The sequence below is a fragment of the Mauremys reevesii genome, linkage group 8 (genome assembly GCF_016161935.1).
Source record: "Mauremys reevesii isolate NIE-2019 linkage group 8, ASM1616193v1, whole genome shotgun sequence".
In the NCBI taxonomy this organism is placed as follows: Eukaryota; Metazoa; Chordata; order Testudines; family Geoemydidae; genus Mauremys; species Mauremys reevesii.
Window position 1 is genome coordinate 71,624,822 of NC_052630.1, and position 26,523 is coordinate 71,651,344.

At 40.7% G+C, this 26,523-nt stretch overlaps 1 protein-coding gene across 7 annotated transcripts in view; it reads left to right on the top strand.

Moving 5' to 3' along the window:
• The first annotated feature begins 324 nt into the window (after positions 1-324).
• Positions 325-26,523, top strand: part of LOC120370982 (vascular cell adhesion protein 1-like) — a 31,527-nt gene continuing 5,328 nt past the window's right edge. Inside the window, exons 1-9 of one of the 7 annotated variants that reach the window (XM_039486390.1) lie at positions 325-474; positions 11,849-12,063; positions 13,832-14,072; positions 15,614-15,750; positions 20,806-20,956; positions 21,662-21,937; positions 23,122-23,442; positions 24,169-24,441; positions 26,176-26,442. In XM_039486390.1, the coding sequence (XP_039342324.1) occupies positions 20,905-20,956; positions 21,662-21,937; positions 23,122-23,442; positions 24,169-24,441; positions 26,176-26,442 (1,189 nt within the window). In that variant the 5' untranslated portion in view covers positions 325-474; positions 11,849-12,063; positions 13,832-14,072; positions 15,614-15,750; positions 20,806-20,904. Of the gene's footprint in view, positions 475-11,848; positions 12,064-13,770; positions 14,073-15,613; positions 15,751-20,805; positions 20,957-21,661; positions 21,938-23,121; positions 23,443-24,168; positions 24,442-26,175; positions 26,443-26,523 lie in introns of all 7 variants that reach the window. The other 6 variants (XM_039486386.1, XM_039486385.1, XM_039486387.1 and 3 more) reach the window with 6 other exon arrangements.

Here is a 26,523-nt window from a genome sequence, read left to right on the forward strand (position 1 = left end):
GTGTCAAAATCTAGTAAAAATGCCATGTACATTCAGAGCCAGCATGTACAGGGTACAAAACCTATTCAATGTACAGGCAAAGTTCTTGCATTATTTAATTATGTACCTTTAGTTCCGAGTCCGGTTGCAGCCCTTCTGGAATCTCCACTCTATCAGAATAATAATTGGTTTGCATTAAAAATACCCCAAAAAAGTGAAACTGAATTTCAGCCAGACCGAAAAACAATGCAAACCAGCTGAGGGAAATTCCCACTGATGTTTTCCCTTTTCCCTTTCAAACTAGGTCTCCTCTCAATCCTGCAGTTTGTCATAGACTTCTCTGTAGTCCTGGGAAACTGGGCACAATGGCTCAAAAGCCACATCAACAGACAGACAATAGTACTTTGAATTAATCCCCTTCAATACCATAGTGGGAGGTGAATTCCATTTCTGGGCATGAGGAATCCTTTGGTTCTTTCTCCATGGCTCTCGAAGGTACACTTTTGCTTTAAATCAAAGCTACTATGTTTTCATTACAATACATCAATTAACCATGCAGAGTATGATGTCATAAACAGCTCATGTTAAATCCAGGGCAGAAATAGGCAGCCAGCAACAGCTGAACTTGTAAGGAGCAAAGATCCCTTTTTCATGCAAGTATCCCTAACCATAATAAATAAGGGAAGAACTGCAACCCCAGAACATATCTGACATATAAGGAGAAGAAATGTTTTTTTATATAGTTTTTTGTCATCAGGTCTTTAAATTTGAAGTGGCAGCAACATTTGATCTTCCAGAAGATTATTTAAAAAAAAAAAAATTCTGATTGGTTTCAGCCAGAGCGCTTATTTCCTGCAATATATCCCCTCTCTCTTCTCTTCCTCCCTTAGAATGATTTATCATGACATGTGGAGGGTTTGTAAATAATATTCCTGAACACAGTGCTGAGATTTGTCTGGAAACATCTGGAGCAGTTGTGGAAGAGAGGGACTCTGTTTGTATAAGAATACTTTGTATTTTGTTTCTTTAGAATTTTTTCCTGCCTTTCTTTCTCTATGCACCATGAACCATGCTACAAAGACTGAGCCAAATATCACACTCCTGATTCAAGCAAAACTTCTATTTACTTCAGTGGGAATGTTGCCTGAGTAACTGGCAATGAGCAGAACTGGCTCCATTACATGTATTGATATATGTCCTTTGGGCTAGATTTTGACTCAGGCTGAGCATCTATGCAGGGAAGTAAGAGGAAGTAAGAACCCCTATGCACTCTTACACAGGCTACTCAGACCTTTGCTCTGGACATGAAGGACTAAACAGAGCCTTGTGCCACTTAGTCTGGAGCGGGTGGGCATGGGAGGGTAGGAAATGGGCAGATCCTTGGCTCCACTCTCACCAGTTGCTGGCCACAGTAACTGAGCATACATAGGGTGAAGGGTATAATTTGCTGCCGAAACATGCCAACTGTGAGTCACTAACCATGCCTTCTGGAGCTGGAGAGAGAAGGAAGGAAGCAGAGGAGGAATTATGACTCAGAGGTGTGTCTCTAAGAGCTTGTCTACACTTACAGTGCTGCAGAGGTGCCACTGTAGTGCTTAGTGAAGACACTACCTACACTAACGGGAGAGCTTCTCTCATCACCATAGCTACTCCATCTCCCCAAGAAGCAGTAGCTCTGTTGATGTCTGAAGCCCTCCCGTCAACATAGCGCTGTCTACATGGGGAACTCGGTGGGTATAACTGCTTCACTCAGGGGCATGGATTTCCTACAGCCCAGAGCGACATAGTTATACTGACATAAATTTGCAGTGCAGACAAGGGCTGAGTCACAGTGCTTCTTGGGATGGTGCAGTAGCTTACGGACTGATTGCTGCGTAAGGCTGTCCCAAAAGTCATCATTTAATCCTATGTTCTTTTTGTGATTTGCATTTTAACTTGCTAACTATGAGCCCAATCCTGCAAGCTGCTGAGTGCCCTCCACCCACACTGAATGGAATGGTGCTTAGAGCCTCTGGAGATCAGTGTTTGTATCCAGGCTGCTATCTGCTGTAGTTCACAGCTCTGAGATCATTGTGTGGCTTCTCATTCTGCCCATCTTTGGAAGTGTACAAATAAACAATGCCCAGTTTCTGCCACCTATATTCATACTGAACAACACCTCGCTTTGCGAGGAGCCTGGTGAGCTCCCCATAGGGTTAGGCGTCACTGAACATGAGCAGGATGGCAGACTTTGCCCCTTAATGTTGAGATTTTCACAGCCTCTTAGGGGGGTTGGATACATATTGCCCATTAATTTGATAATTTCCACCTTAGCCTCTAGCCACTTTTACAGAGCACTGCTACATGTTGTAAACCCAGATGTGACAGTGTCAGTTTATATTCTGTTTCATTCCAGCCTCTTCAAATGTCATTAACTTTACAACACGACAGAGCTCTCTACATAACCTATATTTTTTTCCTTTTGAGGGAGGGCGAGCAATTAAAGCCAAGAGGAACATGGAAGGGCTCTATCACAGAGCACGGCAGCTTCCGTTGTGATTCATTTTCAGTTACCTTACTCAGCAACAAATGTCTATTGTTAAACAGTTAGAACTGATATAATTTAGCTACTAACCACCAATTTCCTTAGCAATTTCAGATGACTTTTTGCAGATTGAATCTTGTTAGGGTTCCAAGTTATTCACAATCTTTTCCTCTGAGACTTTACACATGCCAGTAAAGTGCTATTTACTGTCAGAAATGATCAAACAGTAAAAACAAATCTGATGAGGAAATATTTTATCAGCCAAAGTACTGAATTTGGTTCACTCTCACCTGAGTATTCAGAAGGCCACTATGTACATATGAACAGGTTTGCAAATCTTCATAGCCAAAAAATTTGTATCACAATTGCATTGTTCTTTATTCCCTTGTTCAAAAAGTTTCAGTCATCCAATTAGGGAGCAGAACAAGTACCATATGACCAGATGTCCAGTCATACAACGTGAATACTGAACAATCTATGCAAATAACCTACAACCTTTAGGTTGAAAATCATCTGTCAAAACTATTTTGTTTAATTTTTAAGAACAAAAAATAAATCCATGTAAAGAAAACCAGGCTCAATTCATAAATGATTCATTAATAAAAATGAATTACCCAAAATGAAAAATTCAATCAGCTTTATGTATCATGATCATCTCAAACTTTATTCCAAATTAATAACCCTTTCTGCAATTAGAGGATACCCAAATGCTATCTACTCATTTGGATACCATGACATAGAATGCTGACACTGCATAACTCCCTTAAAATACAAATATCAGGGTTCAACAGACACTAGTAAATGGTGCAGATGACCTTAGTAGCTGCTTCCCTCAAGTATTATGACCAGTGGTGTCTGCTGTATGATTTTTTTAAATTCAAAGATTTATAGATTCTAGGACTGGAAGGGACCTCGAGAGGTCATCGAGTCCAGTTCCCTGCCCTCATGGCAGGACCAAATACTGTCTTGACCATCCCTAATAGACATTTATGTAACCTACTCTTAAATATCTCCAGAGGTGGAGATTCCACAATCTCCCTAGCAAATTTATTCCAGTGTTTAATCACCCTGATAGTTAGGAACTTTTTCCTAATGTCCAACCTAAACCTCCCTTGCTGCAGTTTAAGCCCATTGCTTCTTGTTCTATCCTAAGATGAACAAGTTTTCTCCCTCCTCCTTATGACACCCTTTTAGATACCTGAAAACTGCTGTCATGTCCCCTCTCAGTCTTCTCTTTTCCAAACTAAACAAACCCAATTCTTTCAGCCTTCCTTCATATGTCATGTTCTCTAGACCTTTAATCATTCTTGTTGCTCTGCTCTGAACCCTCTCCAATTTCTCCACATCTTTCTTGAAATGCGGTGCCCAGAACTGGAGACAACACTCCAGTTGAGGCCTTACCAGTGCAGAGTAGAGCAGAAGAATGACTTCTCGTGTCTTGCTCACAACACACCTGTTAATGCATCCCAGAATCATGTTTGCTTTTTTTGCAACAGCATCACACTGACACATATTTAGCTTGTGGTCCACTATAACCCCTAGATCCCTTTCTTCCATACCCCTTCCTAGACAGTCTTTTCCCATTCTGTATGTGTGAAACTGATTGTTCCTTCCTAAGTGGAGCACTTTGCATTTGTCTTTATTAAACTTCATCCTGTTTACCTCAGACGATTTCTCCAATTTGTCCAGATCATTTTGAATTATGACCCTATCCTCCAAAGCAGTTACAATCCCTCCCAGTTTGGTATCATCTGCAAACTTAATATGTGTACTTTCTATGCCAATATCTAAGTCATTGATGAAGGTATTGAAGAGAGACGGTCTCAAAATAGACCCCTGCAGAACCCCACTTGTTATACCTTTCCAGCAGGATTGGGAACCATTAATAACTACTCTCTGATACGGTTATCCAGCCAGTTATGCACCCACCTTATAGTAACCCCATCTAAGTTGTATTTGTCTAGTGTATTGATGAGAATATCATGCGAGACCGTATCAAATGGCTTACTAAAGTCTAGGCATACCACATCCACCGCTTCTCCCTTATCCACAAGACTTGTTATCCTATCAAAGAAAGCTATCAGATTGGTTTGACATGATTTGTTCTTTACAAATCCATGCTGGCTATTCCCTATCACCTTACCACCTTCCAAGTGTTTGTAGATGATTTCCTTAATTACTTGCTCCATTATCTTCCCTGGCACAGAAGTTAAACTAAGAAGTTAAACCAGTGTGTAGTTTCCTGGTTGTTTTTATTTCCCTTTTTATAGATGGGCACTATATTTGCCCTTTTTCAGTCTTCTGGAGTGTTGGGAATATTTTGCTAGCTTGGCAGCTGGTAGTGTGGGAAGCTAAGATGTTTAGGTTTTTAGGATGGGTTAATTAGGCTTTGAGCTTTGTTTTGAGAAGTTGGCCTTGGCTAGTTCTATGAAGTTACAGCTGCGGGTGTGTTAATTTTGTTAACCAATTAGCAACTGCTTGCTTGCCTGCTTCAAGAGTATAAAGATGTATGCTGGAGAGAAATAAATGACTTTGCTGCCAATCAAACTGACGGAAGAGCTTTGTTCATATACGCCTGCGATGCAACAAATGGTGACCCCGACGTGATTGAATGAGGACAGTGTTGGTGGCCTGAACTGAAAAGAAGATAAGGAGGCGCACCTGAGTCTCAGTGTGCACCTGAGCTCAGTGTCGGAGGCACACCCCAGCCCAGAGGTGAGCAGCTAACATCAATTCAACATGGGAACCGCTGCATCAGCGGAAGAAAGGACGGTGCATGAATATCTGATAAGCTCCTCTGATAGTGGGGACGTCCCGCCTGCTGCGTGGGGACGGAGAAGGGACTTTCTGTTCAACCAAGTACAATTTTTGATAAAACTGTTTGGGAGCTTTGGAAGTCGGTGGCTCAGGGCGATAAGGAGGCCTTCTCCTGAGTCCAGTATGGAATAAGGCGAAGGAGATAGTAGAAACTCTCACGGCCGAGGCAGGAGTGCAGGCGGCCCTTTCTGAGCTTTGCGAATGCCTTCTGTGTTGCGGTTGGAGCCAGAGAGTTTTTCGTGGTGAGGACACGGTGATACCTTTGGCTTCCAACCCCTACCCTATGGATGATGTTCCCCACTACCCTCCAATGTGGCTATCGGCCCGACATGATTGATCCTGCTACGGTCGAGCCTATGGAGACAGCATGCACCCTCCAAAGCCATGCCGTGTCCACGGGGCCTGGGGTGCCACGATTTTGGGGACAGAGGAGGCTCGGTGGAACATGTGCCATCGAACCCATATCCCGATTTGACTACGTTTACTCAGTTTATTCAGTCTGATGCCTTCTATAAGGAGATGGAGCGCCAGGCAGCTGCAGTATGTATGTGACAAGTTGGACCAATTGGAAGGTTTTCCACCTGGATCATCACGATCGCATCTTCACAAGTGCTTTCATTCGACTCGCCCCGCCTGGCCCCGGGACCCTCCAACTGGGGACCCTCCGGATCTACAGCGCTGGCATGGGGTTTTAAGAGAAGCCATCCTTGAAGGTCTAATACCTGAGGCCTTTCCGGTGATTACGCCAGACCCTCAACACCCTAATCATAGACGGTGGGCCCTTTGGACTGGAAGTTGATCCGTGAGGCACAGAAATCGATCATGGCTTATGGACTAGATAATCCGTATGTACAGTCTATCATTGAACAGGTATTTGCTGGCCAAGCAATGTGTCCGTCGATGCGATTAAGCTAGCTGACATGCTTCTTACACCTACACAGAAACTGTTGTGGAAAGATGATTGGGCTAAGAGAGTTGACTTGGCTCTTGTCCGCAATTTGGATTTACGGATGATGATCCTCGGCGTGGCCACTGCTGATATGTTTTGACCCGCATTTGCAAGCCCGCCTCGATCCCCGGATCCTGCAGCAGTCGCAGGAACTGGCTTTGGCTGCCTTTAAAGCGGTGCCCCAGATGGGAAAGCCGAGCCCTCCCTATGCTAAAATTATGCAAGGCCCATCGGAACCGTATTCCACCTTTTCGAGAGGCTATTGATAGATCTCTAATCTGACGCCAGAGGCCAGAACTGCAGTTGGACTTGATCTTGCAACCCAGAATGCAAATCCCACTTGATATTAGCCACCTTGCCCAAGACTGCGACCCTGATGGAAATGATTGAGGCATGTGGTAGGGCCGCTATGCTTGAGGAGACGGATAAGGCGGCAATTCATGCTAAGGCACAGGCCTCTGCACTGGCCGGCGTTACAACCCCTGCTCGGGCGACAGCGGGGGCTAGAAGACCGCCGCCAGCCGGCCCCTGTTTTGGTTGTGGAAAATCCGGGCATTTCGGCGGGACTGCCCTATGCAAAATGAGCAGCGGGCCTCTGATGTGTTACCTGAAGCTGCAACTGGCGTTTGCACGATGTGATAAGTTTGGACATCGCGAAGGATGGAACACCGCTGCCGGAAGCGGATCACGGAGCGCTGCCTCCACCCGCCAACCCGGCTGCCTGGAACACCTCACGGAGCAACCCGTGGCAGTGCGGAGTGGATTTGGCCACAGCGACAGATGTAGTTTTACAGACTGACGAGGTTCAAGTTCTTCCTTCCAATGCCGATGGCCCATTAGGATTTGGATTGAGTGCCCTTTTGATTGGCAAACAAGGTATTTTTGTTTTGCCTGGCCTTATTGATGCCGACTATACGGGAATATTGGGATAATGGTACGTGCCCTCTGTCCCCTGTGACTATAACTGCTGGTACACGTCTTGCTCAATTAATACCTTTCAAGGGATGTGGATTGACCGCGGGTCTCGAGGGTTTGGATCCACTGGCCCTCCCAAACTGCCTTTGCTATGGACATCACTAAGCCCACCCGAACTGCTCGGCTTCAGGGATCTGATGGGCGGCAGATCACTCAGGGAGCTTTTATTGGGGATGCAATGCAGAGTGGGGTAACTGAGGCACCTGTGACGACAGAGGTAGAAGATCCTGTGTTTACCTTGGAATCAGAGCCCACTGAAGCGGTTGCAGCTGAGGCCCCCATGCAGAATGATGTAGGAGATGCGCCATCTAACCTAGTATCAGAATGCCCAGGGGCAGTTGTGAATGGGGCCCCTCTACAGAGCGACATGTGTCCTCAAGAACTGCCTGTGTGTAGAAAGGGAGACGAAGAGGAGCAAGAGAATTTAGCTGTGCAGCTGGCAGATACTGGCTCACCCATTTTTAGTACTGAAAGCTCTGGGGCTCAAAAAACATTTGTGCCTGTTACAGCTGCAGCAATTGAAGAACAAATCATTGCAGAAACTGTAACATCTATGGAAACCTCAGCTGAAACTTTAAAGCCTTTAGAAGCAGTGCCTGAAAAACTATTTCCTGAACTAGTCCAAGATATTACCACTGCTCATTCGGGATTTGAGGCTGCAAACAGTAGGACTGAAGAAACTGCAACAGTGTCAGTATTAGAGATGACTGCTGCAACGCTGGATGGAATGACTGAGAAAGCAACAAGATGTACACACCCTGAGCCCCTGGAGGACAACTGCTTGTTAGCTGTACCACGATCCTTTTTGTTTGATCCTCCCTGAATGATTTAATTGATTGAGATAATTTTTGCTTTGCCTGAATGTATAGGATGATGTCCTGATAATTTCCCCCGTAGAACTTGAACCACGATGGTGGTGAAACAGAAGAAAAAACACTCACGTTGTTGATATTGCCAAAGTCCAGAAATTCCTGACTAAAAGGGCATTGAGAACTGACCCTGGTAAAGAAGCAAAGAATTGCACACTGGCAGGAAAAAATTTGGACTCCTGCTAAAAAATGTGGTATTGATTGGATTTTGGGGTTTATTGTACAGGCTGTGTTGTGGAATTTTTTTTTTTAGCATGTATTGCCCCCCCCAATTGGATTGTAAATGGTATTACCCCCCCGTTACTAACCTCAGTTTTTTAGAGCCTAATTGTTTTTTGTTTTTAGAGTTTGAGAAAACTCAGCCAAAGGTTTGTTGAGTATTCTCAAAGGGGGGGAGTTTATGGTGTTATTAGGCATAAATTTAGGTAATTTTGGAAAAATGGCTTTGAATTTATGTGATCCAAAGTACCTTTATGTAAAGTGCTTTTGTTAGTTTTATTAGACCTTTTGTAAATTTTGTGTTATGTGCTGATTATTGGTAGTTGTATGATTGTTTGATATTTGATGTAGCCCCCACGGTGGGAAAGTACAGATAGTTGTTTACAGAAGATACCAGAAGGGTAGGGGCTAGTTAAGAAGTACACCCTTCTAGCTAAATTGATAGTGGGATAAGTTAGTGTCCATGAAAAGGAACGGTTTAGCAAGAGGAAATATGGATCGGGCCTAGGCAGGTAGGCAATAGACAGAGGCTTGGAAAGGAAAAAAGGATCGGGCCCAAGCGGGCAGGCAACAGACAACAAGCTTGGAAAACTGGTTGATAACCTTGAGGGTGTAGTTGATAGAGAAGGTAATTAACTAGTAATGTTAGGCAGAGTAAAAGTTAACTCTGTGATTGCTAGAGGGAACAGCAGTTGAATTTTGCAAAGTTGCTAAAGAGTAAAGTTTTGGTGTTTTTGAAATGTTTGTAAATAAATTTAGGTAAAGATATTAGTTTGTAATTGTTTGGCTATAAATAATTTTGTTGTATTAGCTGAAGAATGTATATAGTGCTATGTAATTGAAATTGTATTAGGCTTAAGGGCATATAAGTGGTGATGTTTCTTGTTTGTGTTTAAAAGTAGAAGTTAAAAGTAAAAAAATTTTAAGCTGTTAATAGCTTTGAATTTAGAAGTAAGCCAAGATGCAATTGTATTACTGTAAATGATTTAATTGATGAAGTGATTCTGTTTTGTCTGAAATTAATAAGGGTATTTGTGTATTTTAAGTAATGATTGATTGCCCAGTAGGGGTATATTTGTTTTTGTATTTTAGATAATTGAGGAATATGGATGTTAGCTGCTTAGTACTTGATATACCATGCATTTGTTTACAGAGTTAAATTTATGTTATGTGTTTTATGTTTGTTTTGTGGTGTTTGTTTGTGTTTTCTGGCCAGAATTGTGTTTTGCATTTTATGTGGTTTATGTTGTGTTTTCCTCAGTGTCAGTTTGATCGCCTGACATCTGAGGATGATTTGGTAATAGAAGTTTGCCACAAGTTGGTGTGCTATAGAGAAGGGGGGAATCCTGTAGAATTTACACCATTTATTTGTTGTGCTTTGTTTTTGTTTGGTGTTGTTGGGGTTATGTTAAGAATTGCATGGTTATATAGGTTGGCTTTATAAAGTTTTAATTTTGGCTTGTGATAGATTGTGGTGTTATGCTGTAATAAGTTGGAAATGTTTTGCTTATGTTTTTTTTCCTTTTTTCTTTCCCTCCTTTTTGATTTTGGGTAGAGGGGGGAGGTGTTGGGAATATTTTGCTAGCTTGGCAGCTGGTAGTGTGGGAAGCTAAGATGTTTAGGTTTTTAGGATGGGTTAATTAGGCTTTGAGCTTTGTTTTGAGAAGTTGGCCTTGGCTAGTTCTATGAAGTTACAGCTGCGGGTGTGTTAATTTTGTTAACCAATTAGCAACTGCTTGCTTGCCTGCTTCAAGAGTATAAAGATGTATGCTGGAGAGAAATAAATGACTTTGCTGCCAATCAAACTGACGGAAGAGCTTTGTTCATATACGCCTGCGATGCAACACTGGAGTCTCTCCTGTCTCCCAGGATTTTCCAAAGATAATAGCAAGAGGCTCAGACACCTCCTCTATTAGGTCCTTGAGTATTCTAGGATGCATTTCATCAGGCCCTGGTGGCTTGCAGGCATCTAACTTTTCTAAGTGATTTTTAACTTGTTCGTTTTTTTATTTTATCTTCTAAATCTACCCCCTTCCCATTAGCATTCACTATGTTAGGCATTCCTTCAGACTTCTCGATGAAGACTGAAACAAAGAAGTCATTAAGCATCTCTGCCATTTCCAAGTTTCCTGTTACTATTTCTCCCTCCTCACTGAGAAGTGGGCCTACCCTGTCCTTGGTCTTCCTCTTGCTTCTAATGTATTGATATGGGAGAGTAATTAACCAGTGGAACAATTTACTAAGAGTTGTTGTGGATTCTTCAGCACTGGCAATTTTTAAATCAGGATTGGATGTTTTCTAAAAGATCTGCTCTAGAAATTATTTTTGGGAAGTTCTGTGGCCTGTGTTATAAAGGAGATCAGACTATAAGATCACAGTGGTCTCTTCTGGCCTTGGAATCTGTGAATCTAGAGCTGGATGAAATTTTTGACCAAAAGTAGTTTTGGGTAAAAAATGGAAATTCAAGTTGACCAAAACATTTTGCCACATCAAATTAGCCAAAATTTTTTGGTTCATTGGTTGGGAAAAAGAACAGAAAAAAAATCTGAAAAAAATTAAACTTTTCATTTCAGCATTTTCAAAATAAAATATTTTGATTTTCTGATTCAAAATAACTTTTTCTTCTGAATTTTACCTCAATTGTATTTTTAAAAGAGTTAAACTTGAGAATGTAAATGAAACATTTGATTTGAGGTTGAACCACTATTTGGTTCAACCTGAAACAATTTCTTTTTTCAATATTTCAGTTGAGCGAACCAAAAAATCAGCTACTCACACAGCCAGAGTTATGACCTGTAATATGAAGAAAATGCTTGGTTTGTTTGTTAGTCGATATGTTTTTGCTTCCTGTTCCTCCAATCATCCTGTATCATGTATTCAACGAGAGAAGATGTGGGAAGGATGTACGGAGCACATTAATCTGTCCTCATTTACATTACATATAGCAATCTTCTCCTGGTATCATTCTTTAGCACTATTTTATAATCAGCAATTTCTAATTTAAAGGGAAACTGAAATACTTTATAAAATAAAACAATAAAACATTTTTTCAAGACTACCTGAGCCCCTTAGTCAGATATATTTGTAGATTTTAAAAGTAGACACAATATACTTTCCCCTCACTCAGAAGTGACCAGTAACAACCCTACACTGACCCTGAGATAGGGTTACTTCACAGAATTATATAATTACTTCTTAAAATTCAGCACATTCATGGAACAGCTGCAGCTTGAAACCATGGACAGGAACTGTAGTTCCCAGTAGTGACAGAGGAAACAGCAGATCAGATAGAGGCGAAGACTTACCAAAAATCTAACTGTAGGAATATGAAATCAAATGATTGCTATAAATGTTAATAAAAATAACTGAAATCTGACAAATGAAACCTGAAATGGCCACCTGGTCTGGTGGTCTTAGGGATACCAAGTTATCATGCCATACAAGATCCTATATAATTAATAGACTATATTTGCAGATTAAAAAATTACAAAAAAAATACACTTTCTCCTTCAAAAGTGACCAGCAAGCATACTGAACAACAACCAAGATGGCAGGCAAAAGCAACAAACAACTAAGATGAAGTGCTCACCTCTTCACTTCTCCGAATTTCACACATTCACGGAAAAAGCCACTCCTGGAGTGCTGAAGGAAATCCAAGTAATCAGCTGCAACCTGGAAATATAGAACAGGAATTGTGATTCCCAGTAGTACTAGAGGGAACAGCAGATCAGGTAATTCTAAGACCTACCAAAAATCTAACTCTGTTGAGGGTTTCTATAGGAATACAAAATCAAATGTTAGCTATACATGTAATTATAAATAAGTGAAAAGAATTCATCTTCATTCTGATATATATTTGTTGTAATCATTGAAGGACAATAGGCATCTGAGGAGCCAGGGTAATTTGGGTAAAATCTATGCAGTGAACTAGATGAATTTGCTCATGAATATTAAAACAGGCTGCCAACTGGAACTTGAAATGGCCACCTGCCCGTAGGGATATTGAGTCATCATATCATATGAGATGTTAATGGACAAAGAACATTTAGAGAAGTGTGGTTGCAAGATCAGGTTAATATGTGTTGCAACAAAGCTTATCTGTATTTGGAGGCTAGGTCTCAGGTGCTACCATTTAAGATGTCTCCCCTAAGGAACCGAACAAATCCTGTCATCATTTAAACTGGCACACATCCAGAGTATTCCTGTTGACGTCAGTAGAACTACTTGGTCTTTACCAGGGTGCCAGTGGAAGCAGAATTTATCCCACTAATTGGCTCTTCAGACCAATCTGTTCTCTAAGAATAAATGTTACAAAAGCATTTTGAGAAACTTCCTCTGCTAAGAAATGTGGTGATTTTAAAAGTCAGACGCCCTTTTTGAGTTAATTCAGTACAAAGCCTCATAGTGCCTGCCAGCAATTTCATACATGCATCACAATTCACAAGTTACCTTTCTTATCGCTTAAAAAGCACCATGGCCTCTGATAGAGGGTGACACTGCCATGAAAGTCATTCTTGCTTGGCTGTCTATCTCTAGCAACAAGGACTCTTCGCTTTGAAGCCTGGCCAAATAATTCCCTTGAAAGGGAGAATAAATCCCAAGAATTCGTGTCTCCATTAACTTGCCTCGTCTGTAAGACTCATTGCCTACAATCCTTATCAGGCTATTAGCTACTCATACTTTAGCATGTTCTTGCTACTCAAGTCCTAACAGAGCAAGGTGCTGGGATGATGCATTTAGACTAGATTAAAATATGGTATTTTGTTGATTTTAAATCTACTGTAATACCATGATGATCATGCAGAAAAAGTGCCACGATGGTCACAGACTAGCATCTGGCTTTTAAAATTGTTATATTTTTGTGATGCAGATAGTAACATAATGCTCTACCAGGTGCAATGGCGACATCTCTTTGGTGTTTGGTCCTTTGGAGTGGCTTGGGAGAGACAAAAACAAATCTGTTTAGTTTCTTTTTCTAGTTGGGGAGGGGTTTTCCTGGAACAGGGTTTCCAGCTTCTTCCCTCAAGAAAAAAAAGTAAGTGCTCATCAGGTCAAAGACTAGTCCTATCAGCTCATTGGGCAGGTGGGGGAAGAAAATGAGGGGAGTGAGCCACCCCACAGTTTTCATCAGTTAGGAGTTCCTGAACTTACATAGGGCTAACCCATTTTAAAGTTTCTGAACTTACACAGGGCTAAACCATTCTATCTCCCTGTGCTTATTGGCATATATGTGACTCCTCTGCAGGGGCATTATAAGAGAATGAAGAACTTCGTGTCTGGTACATAGTTGGTAGGATACTTGTATAGTCTGGTATTTTGTATGTTGTTTGGTTTTCATAAATCCAAATGATATTTAGGTAGCAAACTACAGTGTAGATGGGAGGGCCAACACAGGCATTTTTTGCACCTATTTCTGTTCTATGATGTTTTACTTGTAGTGTAACACCAATGGTTTCTTACAATGGCCGATCTCAACAATTGCCTTTGTCATGTTTGTAGATCCACATGTTTCTTGGAGCACAGTGCCCTTGCACAGCCGCAGGTGAGCGATAGCAGAAGTTGGTCACAAAGCTCCCCTGCACCTTCTCCTTGATTGACTCTAGTTCTGAAGACCGGGGTGAAATCCTGGCTATACTGAAATCAGTGTCAAAAGTCCTATTGACATCCATTGAGCCAGCATTGTACTCTAGGGATCTACTTCAGTGAGAACTGCCATGTGTGGGTGCTGGCGCTCTAGGAGGTAAGCAGCTTGTTCACAATTCATTGTAAAATGTTTTTGACTTGTATTATTTTTGTTCTTGCACATGTTCTGAGCCTGCAGTCTGCCCTAGGCCAAAGTCCAATGAACCCAGAACAAAATCCAATAGATATATGAATGAAAACAAAAAATGTAATTCAAAACAAGTGTTGTCTCTAATTTATAATTCCAGGGGGGTTCAGTTACGGTTGTCTTCAGTGAGGACAGGTGCCTTTGACACGTCTGAATACATTTGGCTCACAAACAAAAATGTAGATGTAGAGCTAGGCTCAAGCTGCAAAATTTGAAAGTTTAGCAGTGTTTGGATTTGGACCTTTATAAAGACAGGGGCCACTTGCAAAATTCAGGTCTGAATCTGGGGTGTCAGATTTTACAGAATTTAAGGCATGTTTCGATCCAGGGCTTTGCTTCTCTAAAAGATCTAGTTTTTCTAAGAATTTATCTGGCAAATTTTGCAATATTTTCCGTATCAGTTTCTTCATACAAGTCTATTATGAAACCAGTTTTAAAGATAAGCCATTGGAAATGATATAGTAGCACGTACAATACCACTATTGCTTTTTAACATGTATAGAAATCAAGGCAGAACTGTGTGTGCACTGGGCACTTACACACACATGCTTGCTAAGTACATTTGCCCCCAGTTACTCCCATTTTTGAAGCCTTGAAATATTTGTGATTTAAAAAAATAAAACAAACCCTTTCTATTGCACCATTAAAGAAAGTGAAATTTAATCTTTCCAAATTGATCAAATTTCCTTTTTAAATTGTCTTTTAATTTCAGTTGTATTTTTCCTGGCAATGTGGGTTTAAAAACAGGATATGCACCAGAAGTCCAATTTTAGATAGGGCTTTGTTAATAAAAGTCATTGCTTTCTCACTTTGAAACTTAAAACTTGGAATTTCCACGGCGTGCGCTTTCTGCGAACAACAATACATTAGGATGGAGATCAGGGAATTTTTTTCAGGAGACAGAGGGCTTATTTATTTTGTATATAAATGTCAGGATTTTTTTAACCAAATAAACAGTGTCTCTGAACAAACCCTAATTAGAAATTATCTATTTTGTCATATGTGTAAATGCCTAATATTTATTTTCCTTTTGATAACCCCTTTTCCTGAGTCTGGATACCTTCAGAGATTTTTCTGTTAAACTGATAGGAATGGAAAGTGAAGCAATTATGTTGTGTGGTGAGGATGATGTCCAAGCCAGCTATGTCACTTCCACACATCTCAGCATTTCCTTGGGGAGCAAAGGGAGTGAAATAGTCCTGAAAAACTGCCTCAGAATTTTTTAAATAGATGATAGCTTATAACCTGGAATACAATTCTGCAATAAGGGGTGGATTCCATATCAATGCATGGGTCCTGCCCGTGTACACAGAAACAGAGTTAAGGTTGCCCACGTGACCTAATTATCCTTACTTAGATCTATATGTGAATCTCAGCAAAAATGTGAGGTGAAAGGGGACTAGTTGATTCAGCAGCAGTGTACCACATTTCCCTTTCCTGGAACCATACAGGGGGCATTATCAGGATCTGGGAGTGAAGCCGGGCACCAGCCCATGGCAATGAGTCAGAGAAAATAGCACAGCTACAGTGGAGGCTAGCGGTCGGTGAGGTAGAAGCACCAATGGATTAAGTCAATGAAACAGCACAGGTACTTAAAGTTATGCATATGCTTAAGTGCTTTGCTGGAATGGAGCTATATGTGTTAATACAGTTAACTATTTCAATGCTGGGCATTTTTAGCAGAAAGATCAAACAGAAATATCCTATATCCCTTGTTGGTGGATATAGAAACGGGGCTAGGGTGGGGTGCAGCAGAGCAGTTAGTTGCTGTCAAGGGCTGCTGGAGGGAAAATAAGAAATTAAAACTCAATCCACATCTCTCATATTTGCAGTCACTTCTATCCCTGGAAAAACGTGGCGGAAGGGGGAAGGAGATAGATTAATCCCCTCTCTAGTACTAAAAATCTCAACTGTCCCTTGGACACTGAAACACAAAACCACCTCCCAGGCTTTTTTAGGTGCTGCAGTCTCAGCTTTCCCCTACCCCCTAATCAAACCCTCCATGTTTCCCCTGAAACCTTCCACAAGGCAACAATGGGTTATAATCCAAAGCTCTGCAGTACACTGAAAATGTGGGGACTAAGTAAAATACATTAGATTTAATGTTACATTAAGCCAGTAAGCCATCAGTACTGAATTGATTGAACTGGATGGGGGAGGAACAGGGAGAGGACCTGCGAGAGAATGGGGAGTGCAGTATTGCCAACCCCAAGCTTTCAAAAATCATGAATCAGCCTCACAAAAATAAAAATGAATGTTGGGGTTTTTTATTTTGCCTTCTGGTTTGTGAGCTGTCAGGGTGTGATTGGGTCACATTTTCAAGCATTTCTCCACAGCGATGAGGGATGCAAAAATAGAAAAATAGAAACCTATTTTTAAAAAATCTGAGATTCTCACCTAATCACTTGGCTCCAGATGCTGGGGCTTAAATAAAACATGAAATGTCATGAGAGTTGTGATAAAATGAGAGTTGTTAACATGGGGAGTGCCATATAATTCCAAGGTCCCTGTCCAATAGGATTTGAGCCTTTAGTTATGATGGCCAATTAATAGACTATCCTCCTTTACATGCAGATTACAAGAATATTTAATCAAATAAATCTGTATCCTGTGATTATTTTTTTATGTCTGGAGCAAATTGGCCTCTTGAACTCCATTAGGTACCTGTTCAGCAAAGTTATAGGAGCATGAACTAAAGCTAATGCTGAATCTTTACATCAGAAGCAGCTTCCCTTTCCTTCTCTTTACAGGCCAACAAATCTCATGTCAGTTTCCTGAAAAGCAACTTTATGTCCTGTTTTCAGATCAGAGATAAAATACCTGTGTACTTGTACTATGTACTTTGTAAGGGAACCCCTTTCCCAGTCACACCAACCATCTGGGATTCCCCTCCAAACCTTGAGTAAAGTGAATTCAATTATTGGAAATAGTGGAAAGACACATCAATCCTGGATTTTAACTCTTTCAGTCGTTTGTCCATGCAGCTTGCTAGCAAGACATTGGGGTGGGGCCGGGGACACCCAGCAAATTGATGTGAAGAACTGAAATCATGTGCCATGTTGATACGCCTCAGATTTGCAACAGGCTGTTGAAAATGTTTTCAGATGAAGTTGCTTCTCCAGCTCTCTTTGCAGTGCCACAACCTTCCTGCATTTTCCTGGCCTCCTGCTACTGCTATAGCTTTAATTCCAAAAGAGATTAGAACTTTTAGATTTAGCATATTTCTCAACTGGCCGTTCTGCATGATATCTCTAGCCATGGGCCCAGACGCAAGGAGAACGCTGCTTTTTGACACAGTGTTCAGAGTTGCACACAAAGAAGCCATTTGCAGCGCACAACAAGTTTTATTGGTCCCACCCAGGAACAATGCTGCATATACTTGAGCACTATCTACTGGCCCTTTTAGCTCTTAATTAATCAGATATATGCAGACATCTCTTTTATACTGCACTCTTGTAACACTTAGCACATTTGGTCTCATTACACTCTGCCTGCCATGTCAGAATTCCTGCCAGTGTTTTCTCTGGTGTTCATCCTCATTGTGATGCCCCTTCTCTTTTTTACCTCACCCCAGATTTTAATTCAAATGACATGTGGGATCTGAATCTTTCAGGTTAACACCTAAAACCTGTCAGCTATTCTCTATCTGCTTCCATAGCGATCCAGTCCTGCACCAAGCAGAAGTGGTGCTCCTTGACTTGGAGTGCCCGTGGCAGACACACTGCTGGAGGTGGCAGTGGCAGCAATAAAGTACCTTTTCTTTTTAAAATAGGAACCAGAAAGGCTCACATGGAAGTCAGCTGAGTGTCAGGATCTTCCTGTATTGAGGAACCACTGCCTCTTGCACTTCCTCTAACAATATGTAAAATGGGTACTGCTCTGATACCAGCAACATATTTGTCCAGATATCAGTACAGTTACCTTTGCTGTCTCTGCTAAATATATGGCTGATGTCTAGCTGGCTCGGGGCCTGCAATACCAGCTCAGGGCCTGATCCAGCTCCCTTCAAAGTCAATCAAACGTGTCACACTGAATTTAATGGCAGTTGGATCAGGCTGACATTTCCCATTCCATGTTATTTGATGACAGATCCCACAGCGTTTGTAGCTTTCCTTTGCAATGCCTTCAGGGTGCCGACATGCCCTACCACTTTTATGCTGTCTCATTCCTGGGGACTGAGGACATGCCCTTCATGGAAATCTACATTAGAAGTATCTGAACAGTCCAGACTTTGGAATCACCGTATGTATGACCTCTCTCCTCTGTAGTGATGACACAAAGCATGTATCAGCAATTTTGCTAAGAAGGGGAATTTTACTTCCCCTTCCAAAATCTTTTTTTGTTGTTGAGTTGAAGCACCATTACCCAGACTGTACACTGCACACAGTCTGTGCTCTGTGATTAGAGAGTTTTCAAGCATGTAAGGACTCTACTCCAGAACCTTTTCTCTTCCGATTTCCTGTGAGGATTTTTCTTTTTTGTCAACCATGACAATGACAAACTCATGGTCTTCATTTCAGGTTAGGGATTCTAAGCTTAGGTGTCTCCTTCTTCCAGGGTTTTCTTGGTAATTAGTGGGTTGTCTCTTTTAACACTCTTATATTTCTGGTTTTATTCACCTTTCTGACCTAGATGTCCATTTTCTCTTTGGAGCTAATTTTTGCTTCCTACCTTTTGTGTTGGTGTTTTTATTATCTGTGATGTTTATATACATAGACACTGTTGCCTCTTATTGGACATGGTACTGAGATTCTTACTGGGATTTATGTATTTGTTACAATATACAATCATTTTAGCGTTCCAGGGAATTTATTAACTTGTGCTATAAAATTTCCCTTTAGGAGGGATTCCAAGGGCAGCTGCAGTCAAGAGAGAACCTGGAAAAATGGTTCCTGATAAAGCCATGGTCTCTAGGGCCCAGCAGGAGCACATTACATGAGATGTATTCCTTGTATCTGGTGCTACTGCTCTCACCTGAATGGAGTAAAATGAAACCATTATTAACTCCAATGAATAGTGTGTTTACCTCATGATCTACATGACTCAAAAAGTAGGACTTCAGTGTGGTACCTTCCTTTGCTCACTGTTATTTATATTTGGAGCTTATGGATTTGTGTTTATTTTTTCTATATTTTCTCATTTATTTTATGCAGATTATTACTTGATACCTGGATTAGGACCAGAGATTAAATAAACAATACATAACAGCCAGGTTTTACAGGAATTAGCTTATCAGTTAAATGATCACATATTAAATTTAATTAATTCATCAAAGACAGTTTTTAAAGCCTGTTTTACGTTTTTGTCCTGGATTTCTTGCCACTTGTACTTGGCAATTAAGGGCATGCCCTCTGAATAAAAAACTGAACACTACAAAAATTAATAAGCAATATCTGCTTGATATTCTGCAAACTCTGCTTCTCAATATTTCGCATTAGTGGCATCTTCTCAGTTTAAACTGGACACAGAAAATCTGCTTTTACTTTGTTTCTAATGACAGCTTCCTACCAGCAACTGCTTGTCCCCAAAAATATCCTTTCCTCAAGATGGGCTTCATATAACCCCTGGAACAAAAACACTGAAAATAGGAACATTGTGTTCATTTCTTCACATAACATGTTCACTCTTTCCCTATTACTGAGAAAGGGCACGAAAGCTGGAAGATGTCAGTTTAAATTGCTTCTTTTAAAAGACAAAAGACAACTTTTTTTTAATCCACCTACAGTTTAACAACCTAAAATTTGTCTGCTGTTTTGATTCCGATATTTAAATAGGACAATGTATGATTGAAGAACTAGATCGACAGTCTAGGGGAAAATCAATCAATGTCCCAGAAAAAAAGAGCCATTTTAGGGGCAATTGCTCTTTAGATGCCATTAAAAATAATGAATCTGTTCAGTTGCCCTACTGGAACCATCAGAATCAATCCAACACTCATTCTATTCAGCAGTAGGAGATTGGCCTGAGCCTCAAAGACTGGATCTGGATCAGGGGTGTTAGGATCCAGGATTTTGATTTGAGCTCATCTCTAGTCCTTCATTACCTGACTCATTTCCGTATTCTTATGGCTCAGTCCCCATAGGTATTTGGGCAGCTTTATTCATGCAAGTTGTCCTGCTGATTTCAAAGGGACAACTCACTTGAGAAAAATTACTCAAGTGTTTGTAGGATTGTCCCCATAAAACCCAATCATGCAAAAAATATGCATGTGAGTAACTTTAACTAGGTGAATAATCCCATTGACTTCAGTGGAACTGCTCACATGAACAGCTTCTTTCACATGACTAACCATCTGCATGATCAGGTCGTTATTTTGCTCCTTATACCTGTGACATGCAATAACAATGCTAAAATAATTAATTTTATCCTGGGCTTAAAAATATTTTTCTCCCCTGAACTGTTCTTGATATTCTCCGTCTCTGATATATTTATTTTACCAGTTCAGTTTTGGAAGTTGTGTGAAAAAGACACATTGTAATCCTCTATCTGAAAGCAGCAGAGGGCGCTGAAACAATCTACACAGCCTACAGGGGGATTTTTCCTAACTTTGCTGTGGGTTTTCCCCATGTAGAGATTTCCTACACTCCACCTCAGCCAGAATTGTTATAAAGAGCTGAGTAACTGTTACAACTGTCATTTTCAGAGCTGCAGACTCACACCGTGTTTCTTCAGAGAGAACAGAGAGCTGGGGTTTGGAGCTAGCTTTCTTTTCATAATATATCAATTGCAAAAATTTAGACAAATGGGAAGAATAATTCCATCAGTGACAGTGCTTTTACTGGTGTTTTTGACTTGTGAGTTATTGTTTTGTTACTTAATTAATTGTTGTAATTAATTTGCATTGTCCTTTATTTTAGAATCTTTTCTCTTTACGGAAAATTATTTTACATCTCAGTAAATAAAAATGTGTTAAGCTCAGTTAAGATATTCTGTTTAAATAGCAAGAAAAATTTTATTCAGCACTGGCTATTCTGTAGTAATGCAGTCATTTTGTAATTTAGTTTGCTAAAAAAATGTATTGCACTATAGAATCATAGAATTGTTTTGGTTAGAAGCGATCTCTAGCACATCATCGTAGGTTTGATTTTATTATCCCTGAAGCATCCCTGATAGATATCAGTCAAGTATAGTATCAGTCAAGTATATCTGCAGTGAAGGTGATTCTATAACCTCCCTTGGTAACATATTTACCTATTAGTCTGCTGCAGAGTTTTAGAGACAGATCCCAGCTGGTGTAAAGTCATGTTGTTCCATTGACTTCAATGGATTTACATTGTTCATCAGTTGATTAGTTAATGTGTGTAGAGTATTTTGGAGAGGGAAAACACTATTTAAGTGCTAAGTATTATTAGTTTAACTTGTCCTACACAACTATTAGTTTAAAAATAGTGAAACAAGAGGCAGGCTTTAATAATCTCATATACTTTACTAGATTGCCGGTGCAAAGGAGAACATGAGCAATGAATGCTGCTGAATTTGCATTTTTCTCCCTTTTTCAGCTAAAGCTTTTGAAATTGAGATTACACCTAAAGACAATGTTGCTGCTCAGATTGGAGATAAACTTGAGCTGACCTGTAGTACTACTGGCTGTGAATCCCCAAGTTTCTCTTGGAGAAGCCAGTTGGACAAGCCCCTAGATGGGTCAGTGAACAGAACGGGGAACCGCTCCATTTTGACTATGGATCCTGTTGGCTTTGGGAATGACAATGAGTATCTCTGCAGTGCAGTTTGTGACAGTGTGAAAAAAGAAAAAAGCATCAAGGTTCATGTTTACTGTAAGTGATTTATTCCCTTTATATGTGACATTGGTGCAATGCTCATCATAATAAATGTGATTAATCATTCCTACAGTGGATGGTCAATTATATCCCTAGCACAACAACTCTGGTATGGTTTAAACATATATTTCCTGGTAGGGGTCATAGATTGGTGCAGGGATTTCTTATTAGGCATCTTGAACTAGGCTACCTAGAATGAATTTAGTCGTCCTGGTTTTATTTGCTCTTGGTGTTTTCCTCAAAGTATATGAAAGCCAGAAGATAGTCCCCTTGAAGTGTTCAAAAAGCTGAAAAAAATATGCTCTGGGTGGAAATGTTTGGGTAAAATGTGAGTATTAAGGGCCTGATCCAAAGCCCAGTGAAGTCAATGGAAGTCTTTCTGTTGCTATCAGTGGGTATTGGATCTGGCCCTTAGGACCAAATCCCATTTTACTGATGCAAATTGTTCCATTGACACCAACAGGCTTGTGAAGTGAGCAGGAGTTGGCTCATATTACAGGGATTTTGTAAATTCACTCTGCCTGCCACTATATTAGCTGCAGATACAAGGCATGCTTCTACACCACTGAAATCAATGGCAGTTTTGCCACTGAGTTTGTTGGAAAGAAATCAGTCCCATATACCTTAATATTTTGGTTTGGCATAGGAAAGTCTTTATATTTAACGGTAGCTGCCATTATTTGGGAGCCACATTCAATAGCTGCTGGGGGTAATAATTAAAATTAATAAAAGCTGGGTCTTCTAAATGAAGATACAGCACATGCTATGCCTTTTTATTCCAGTTATTTCTAAGAACAGTATTATTGTTGTCTGTCACTAATTTAGAAATACATATATATGGTAGCTGTTAGTTTCTAATTCTATCAGTTAAAAAAGATCAGTATTTTTCTACCTTTCATAAAATGCCATGATGTTTTTAACATGGACTTGTATTAAAAGGAAAGATGGATCCAACCTATACCCCAGATCCAAAACCCCCAAACCTTGAGTGTGTGTGAGAAAAGAGTCTGGAGGGTCAAAACCCCAAAATATGGACCCATATTTCATGACTGTAGTGTTCTTAATCAAAAGCCAAGACATGAACACATGTGAACTTGAGGGACTTTCAGTTCTAGCTCTAGTTTCAATGGTTGTCTCTTTGGCCTGTCTCTAGTAAAAAGTAACTGGTATTGTTCTTTTAGCTTTTCCCAGTGATCCAGTCATTGAGATCAGCACACCCCTGAATGTTGGGGAAAAAGCCAGTATCACCTGTATGGTTCCCAAAGTGTATCCTTCTGAGCGTTTGATGATGCAGCTGGCGAAAGATGGATCTGTTCTTGAAACCAAAGAATTTTATGAAGAAGAAAGCACCGAAACCACAGAGACAAAAAGTCTGACATTGACTTTTATCCCCACCTTTGAAGACATTGGGAAAGTGATTACTTGTGTGGCTGAATTACCGATTGATGAAATGGAATTTGAACCCAAGAAAAGACAGACTTCACAGAGATTGAGTGTAAACTGTAAGTATATTTATATTAGGGGGTAAATTTTACATTAGGATTCATGGGCCAGGGCTACAAAGTTAGGGATATAAACAAAAGTACTCTTGATCCACACTGGATCTCGCACTGATGTCAGTGACTGTACTGCACAAAGATCAAGGGTAGGACATGGCCCTTAGGTCATATCATCTTTGGGCACAGACTTGTAATCCCTTCATATGAATAATAACCATTGACTTCAATGAGCGTTCTCCACATGGAGCACCCTGGGTTATTAAAGTTAACTGTTGCATTCAGTAACAGTGAAAAAAAGCGATACACGTCAACCTTCAGAACCACTATTGTAGCTCATCCTCTCTCCTTTTCCTCAGTAGCTGGTTCAGAATTCACTCAGAGGGCAAACACACATAGTCTGAATTAGAGAGAGCAAAAACTGCCTAAACAGAGGTGCTTTTTTGAAAAATCTCCCTTGAATGCCCATGTAATTCTCATTTTAGTTAATGGGATCCACATGCATATATCAGGGAGCAGAATTTGGCTCTAAGCAGTTCCTTTTGGAAAACCTCTAGTGTTGATTCCTCACTGAGCTCTCTGGGGAAATTGTTTCATTGCCCTAATGACATCACTGCTTTTGAAATGTTTCCCAGTATCTGAAGTGTTCCCTTGAGATCCTTTAGCCTCAGACATGGATCGCATGTGTCGTTAACTTAGCTCATTGAGCTTTTCTCTTCTGTTTGCTTCAAGTTGGTCCTCAAAATACCAACATCACTGTGTCTCCAAGCAACACAACCATGCAGGGGGAAACTCTGATGCTCACTTGTAGCACTACAAGTAATCCACCAGCAAGGATTGTTTGGGGGAAAAAGCTAGAGGATTCAAGTGTCCAGAACATCATAGACAATGACACCCTTATCATTCCACATGCCCAGATGAGTGATTCTGGGCTGTTCATCTGTGAAACCATAAATGACGCAACAAATAAAACAGAGAGAACAACAGTGGTCATTTCTGTACAAGGTATGAGCCTGTAAGAGTTTGGCTTGTCTGGTTCTATAGAATTTCAACTGATCTACGGGTAACTCCTGAATGAAGAGTGTGGGGACTCTGAAATAATGGAACTGGGAAATTTCAGGGTCCTCACTACTGTATATTCAGGAGTCAACTGTAGATATGCTACTGCTATTCAGGAGTCACGTTTGTCATTGCAAGGTCTGATTTTTCTCTCATTACAATGCCTGATGTTTAATTGCTTCTCTCTTTTTACTCTCAAGCTAAGATAAACATATACATAGCTCCCCTAGTCAATGGCCCAGTGTGGGTAAGATTTCTCCCATGTCCTCTGGGTGACTCACCCAACCCACATTTAAGGCTGCCCTCTGAAACAGGCACTTAAGAGCCTCTCTGGCTCCATGTGAATATGGTAGTCACCCTAAACGTGTAAGGGACAATAACCTCCTTTAAGACTGGAATGCCACTATACACGTAGCTGTGTGTGGCACATTGCCCAGGAGCCCTGTGTTGCTCCCAAAATCTGCCAGGTAATTATGTTTCCAGGTGGTTTGTGTATTCAGCCAGGCTGCCAACATGTGTGATTTTGTATTATGAAACCTGCTGAGCCATCTGACATCTATGGATTTCTTTTAGAGACCATTTCCTCCAGTAAAGCTTAAAATATGATGAATTATAGATGTCATCTATTGTCTGTTTCATTGACTACCTCTTTGAAATCTCACCTGAAAATCAATCTTTTCACCTGTTCCTATGCCTTTTAATTAAATTCTCCTTATGACAGGCCCAGTCCTGTAGGTCCTGCCTTTGTAAAAACTCAACTTCAGATTCAGTCTCTGAAAAAGAACTGCAGGATCATTCCCTATGATATTTAATTTTTTACTTAAAACATAAGATTGTTGCCAAGACCACCGAGGTGCATTGCATCAATCAAAGCAATCAGACAATGACAAGTCAGAGTCCCTTGCTTCACCATTATTTATTAATTCTTTTTCAACTCTATACAGCACTATTAGGAAATTTCATAATGGGATTCACATGTCTGATGGGAGGTGTATACAATAATGTTATCTCTATAATGAATCCAGTTTAACTACATTTGGACAGCAATGTCACAAAAACAAATATACAGTAGAATTCATGGTCAAAATTCCAAAGTGGTGTCATTCTAGCCTCTAAGGCCCCAATCCTGTAATAAGCATCCTCTGGACAGATCCTTGAGCACCCAAGGAACTCATTGCAGGATCAGGGCCCAGTTTGGTACTTGCAATTGACTGCAGGCAGAAATATGACAGTATAGGAAGTCTGCCACCTCCTTGCAGGCGCAAATCAAATATATCGTACTCTATCGTAAGTCACATCCTCTGTGGTCCCCTGAGCACAGGGGCTGTGAATGAGTGGCCCTTATAGGGGCTGTACAAAAGGAGAGGGGAGTCGTCCCAATGTGCAGTGCGTAAGGGCTAGTCCCCATTTAGCCCTCAGAGTGATGGCAGTCTCAGGTCAAGGACTGAGTGGGAATTGAGACTGTACTGCCCTCCCATCCATATAAACAGACCCTCTTGGTCAGGACTGAGGCACATTGGCTAAGGAGGGCTTGCACTGAAGCTCAAAAGCTATCTGTGCTGTATTTGATTTGAGGATAAATAGAGGATTTCAGTGTCCAGGGCTGACAATCTAGCACCTAATAAAGCACCCTCTCTTTGCTCCTGTTATTAATAACTAACAATGGATCCTTCATTTTAGATGGACCAAGAAATACGACGGTCTCTGTCACCCCCTCCGCCACAGTGAAAGAAGGGGGAGCTGTGACAATGACATGTACCAGCTATGGTAATCCAGCTCCAAAGATCTCCTGGACAAAGCATTTGATCAGTGGAGTGTCGCAGTTTCTTTCTGAAAATGCAACTTTAACTATAAATAATGTAAAGGCTGAAGACTTGGGGCTTTATCAGTGTGAAGGAGTTAACCAGTTTGGAAGAGAGACAAAAACTGTGGACTTAATTGTTCAAGGTGCGTACAACATGATACATTGTAAGCCTTGCTTCAAAATTTTAGGGCTAATCTTGCTCAGACTGAAATCTGTGAGAATTT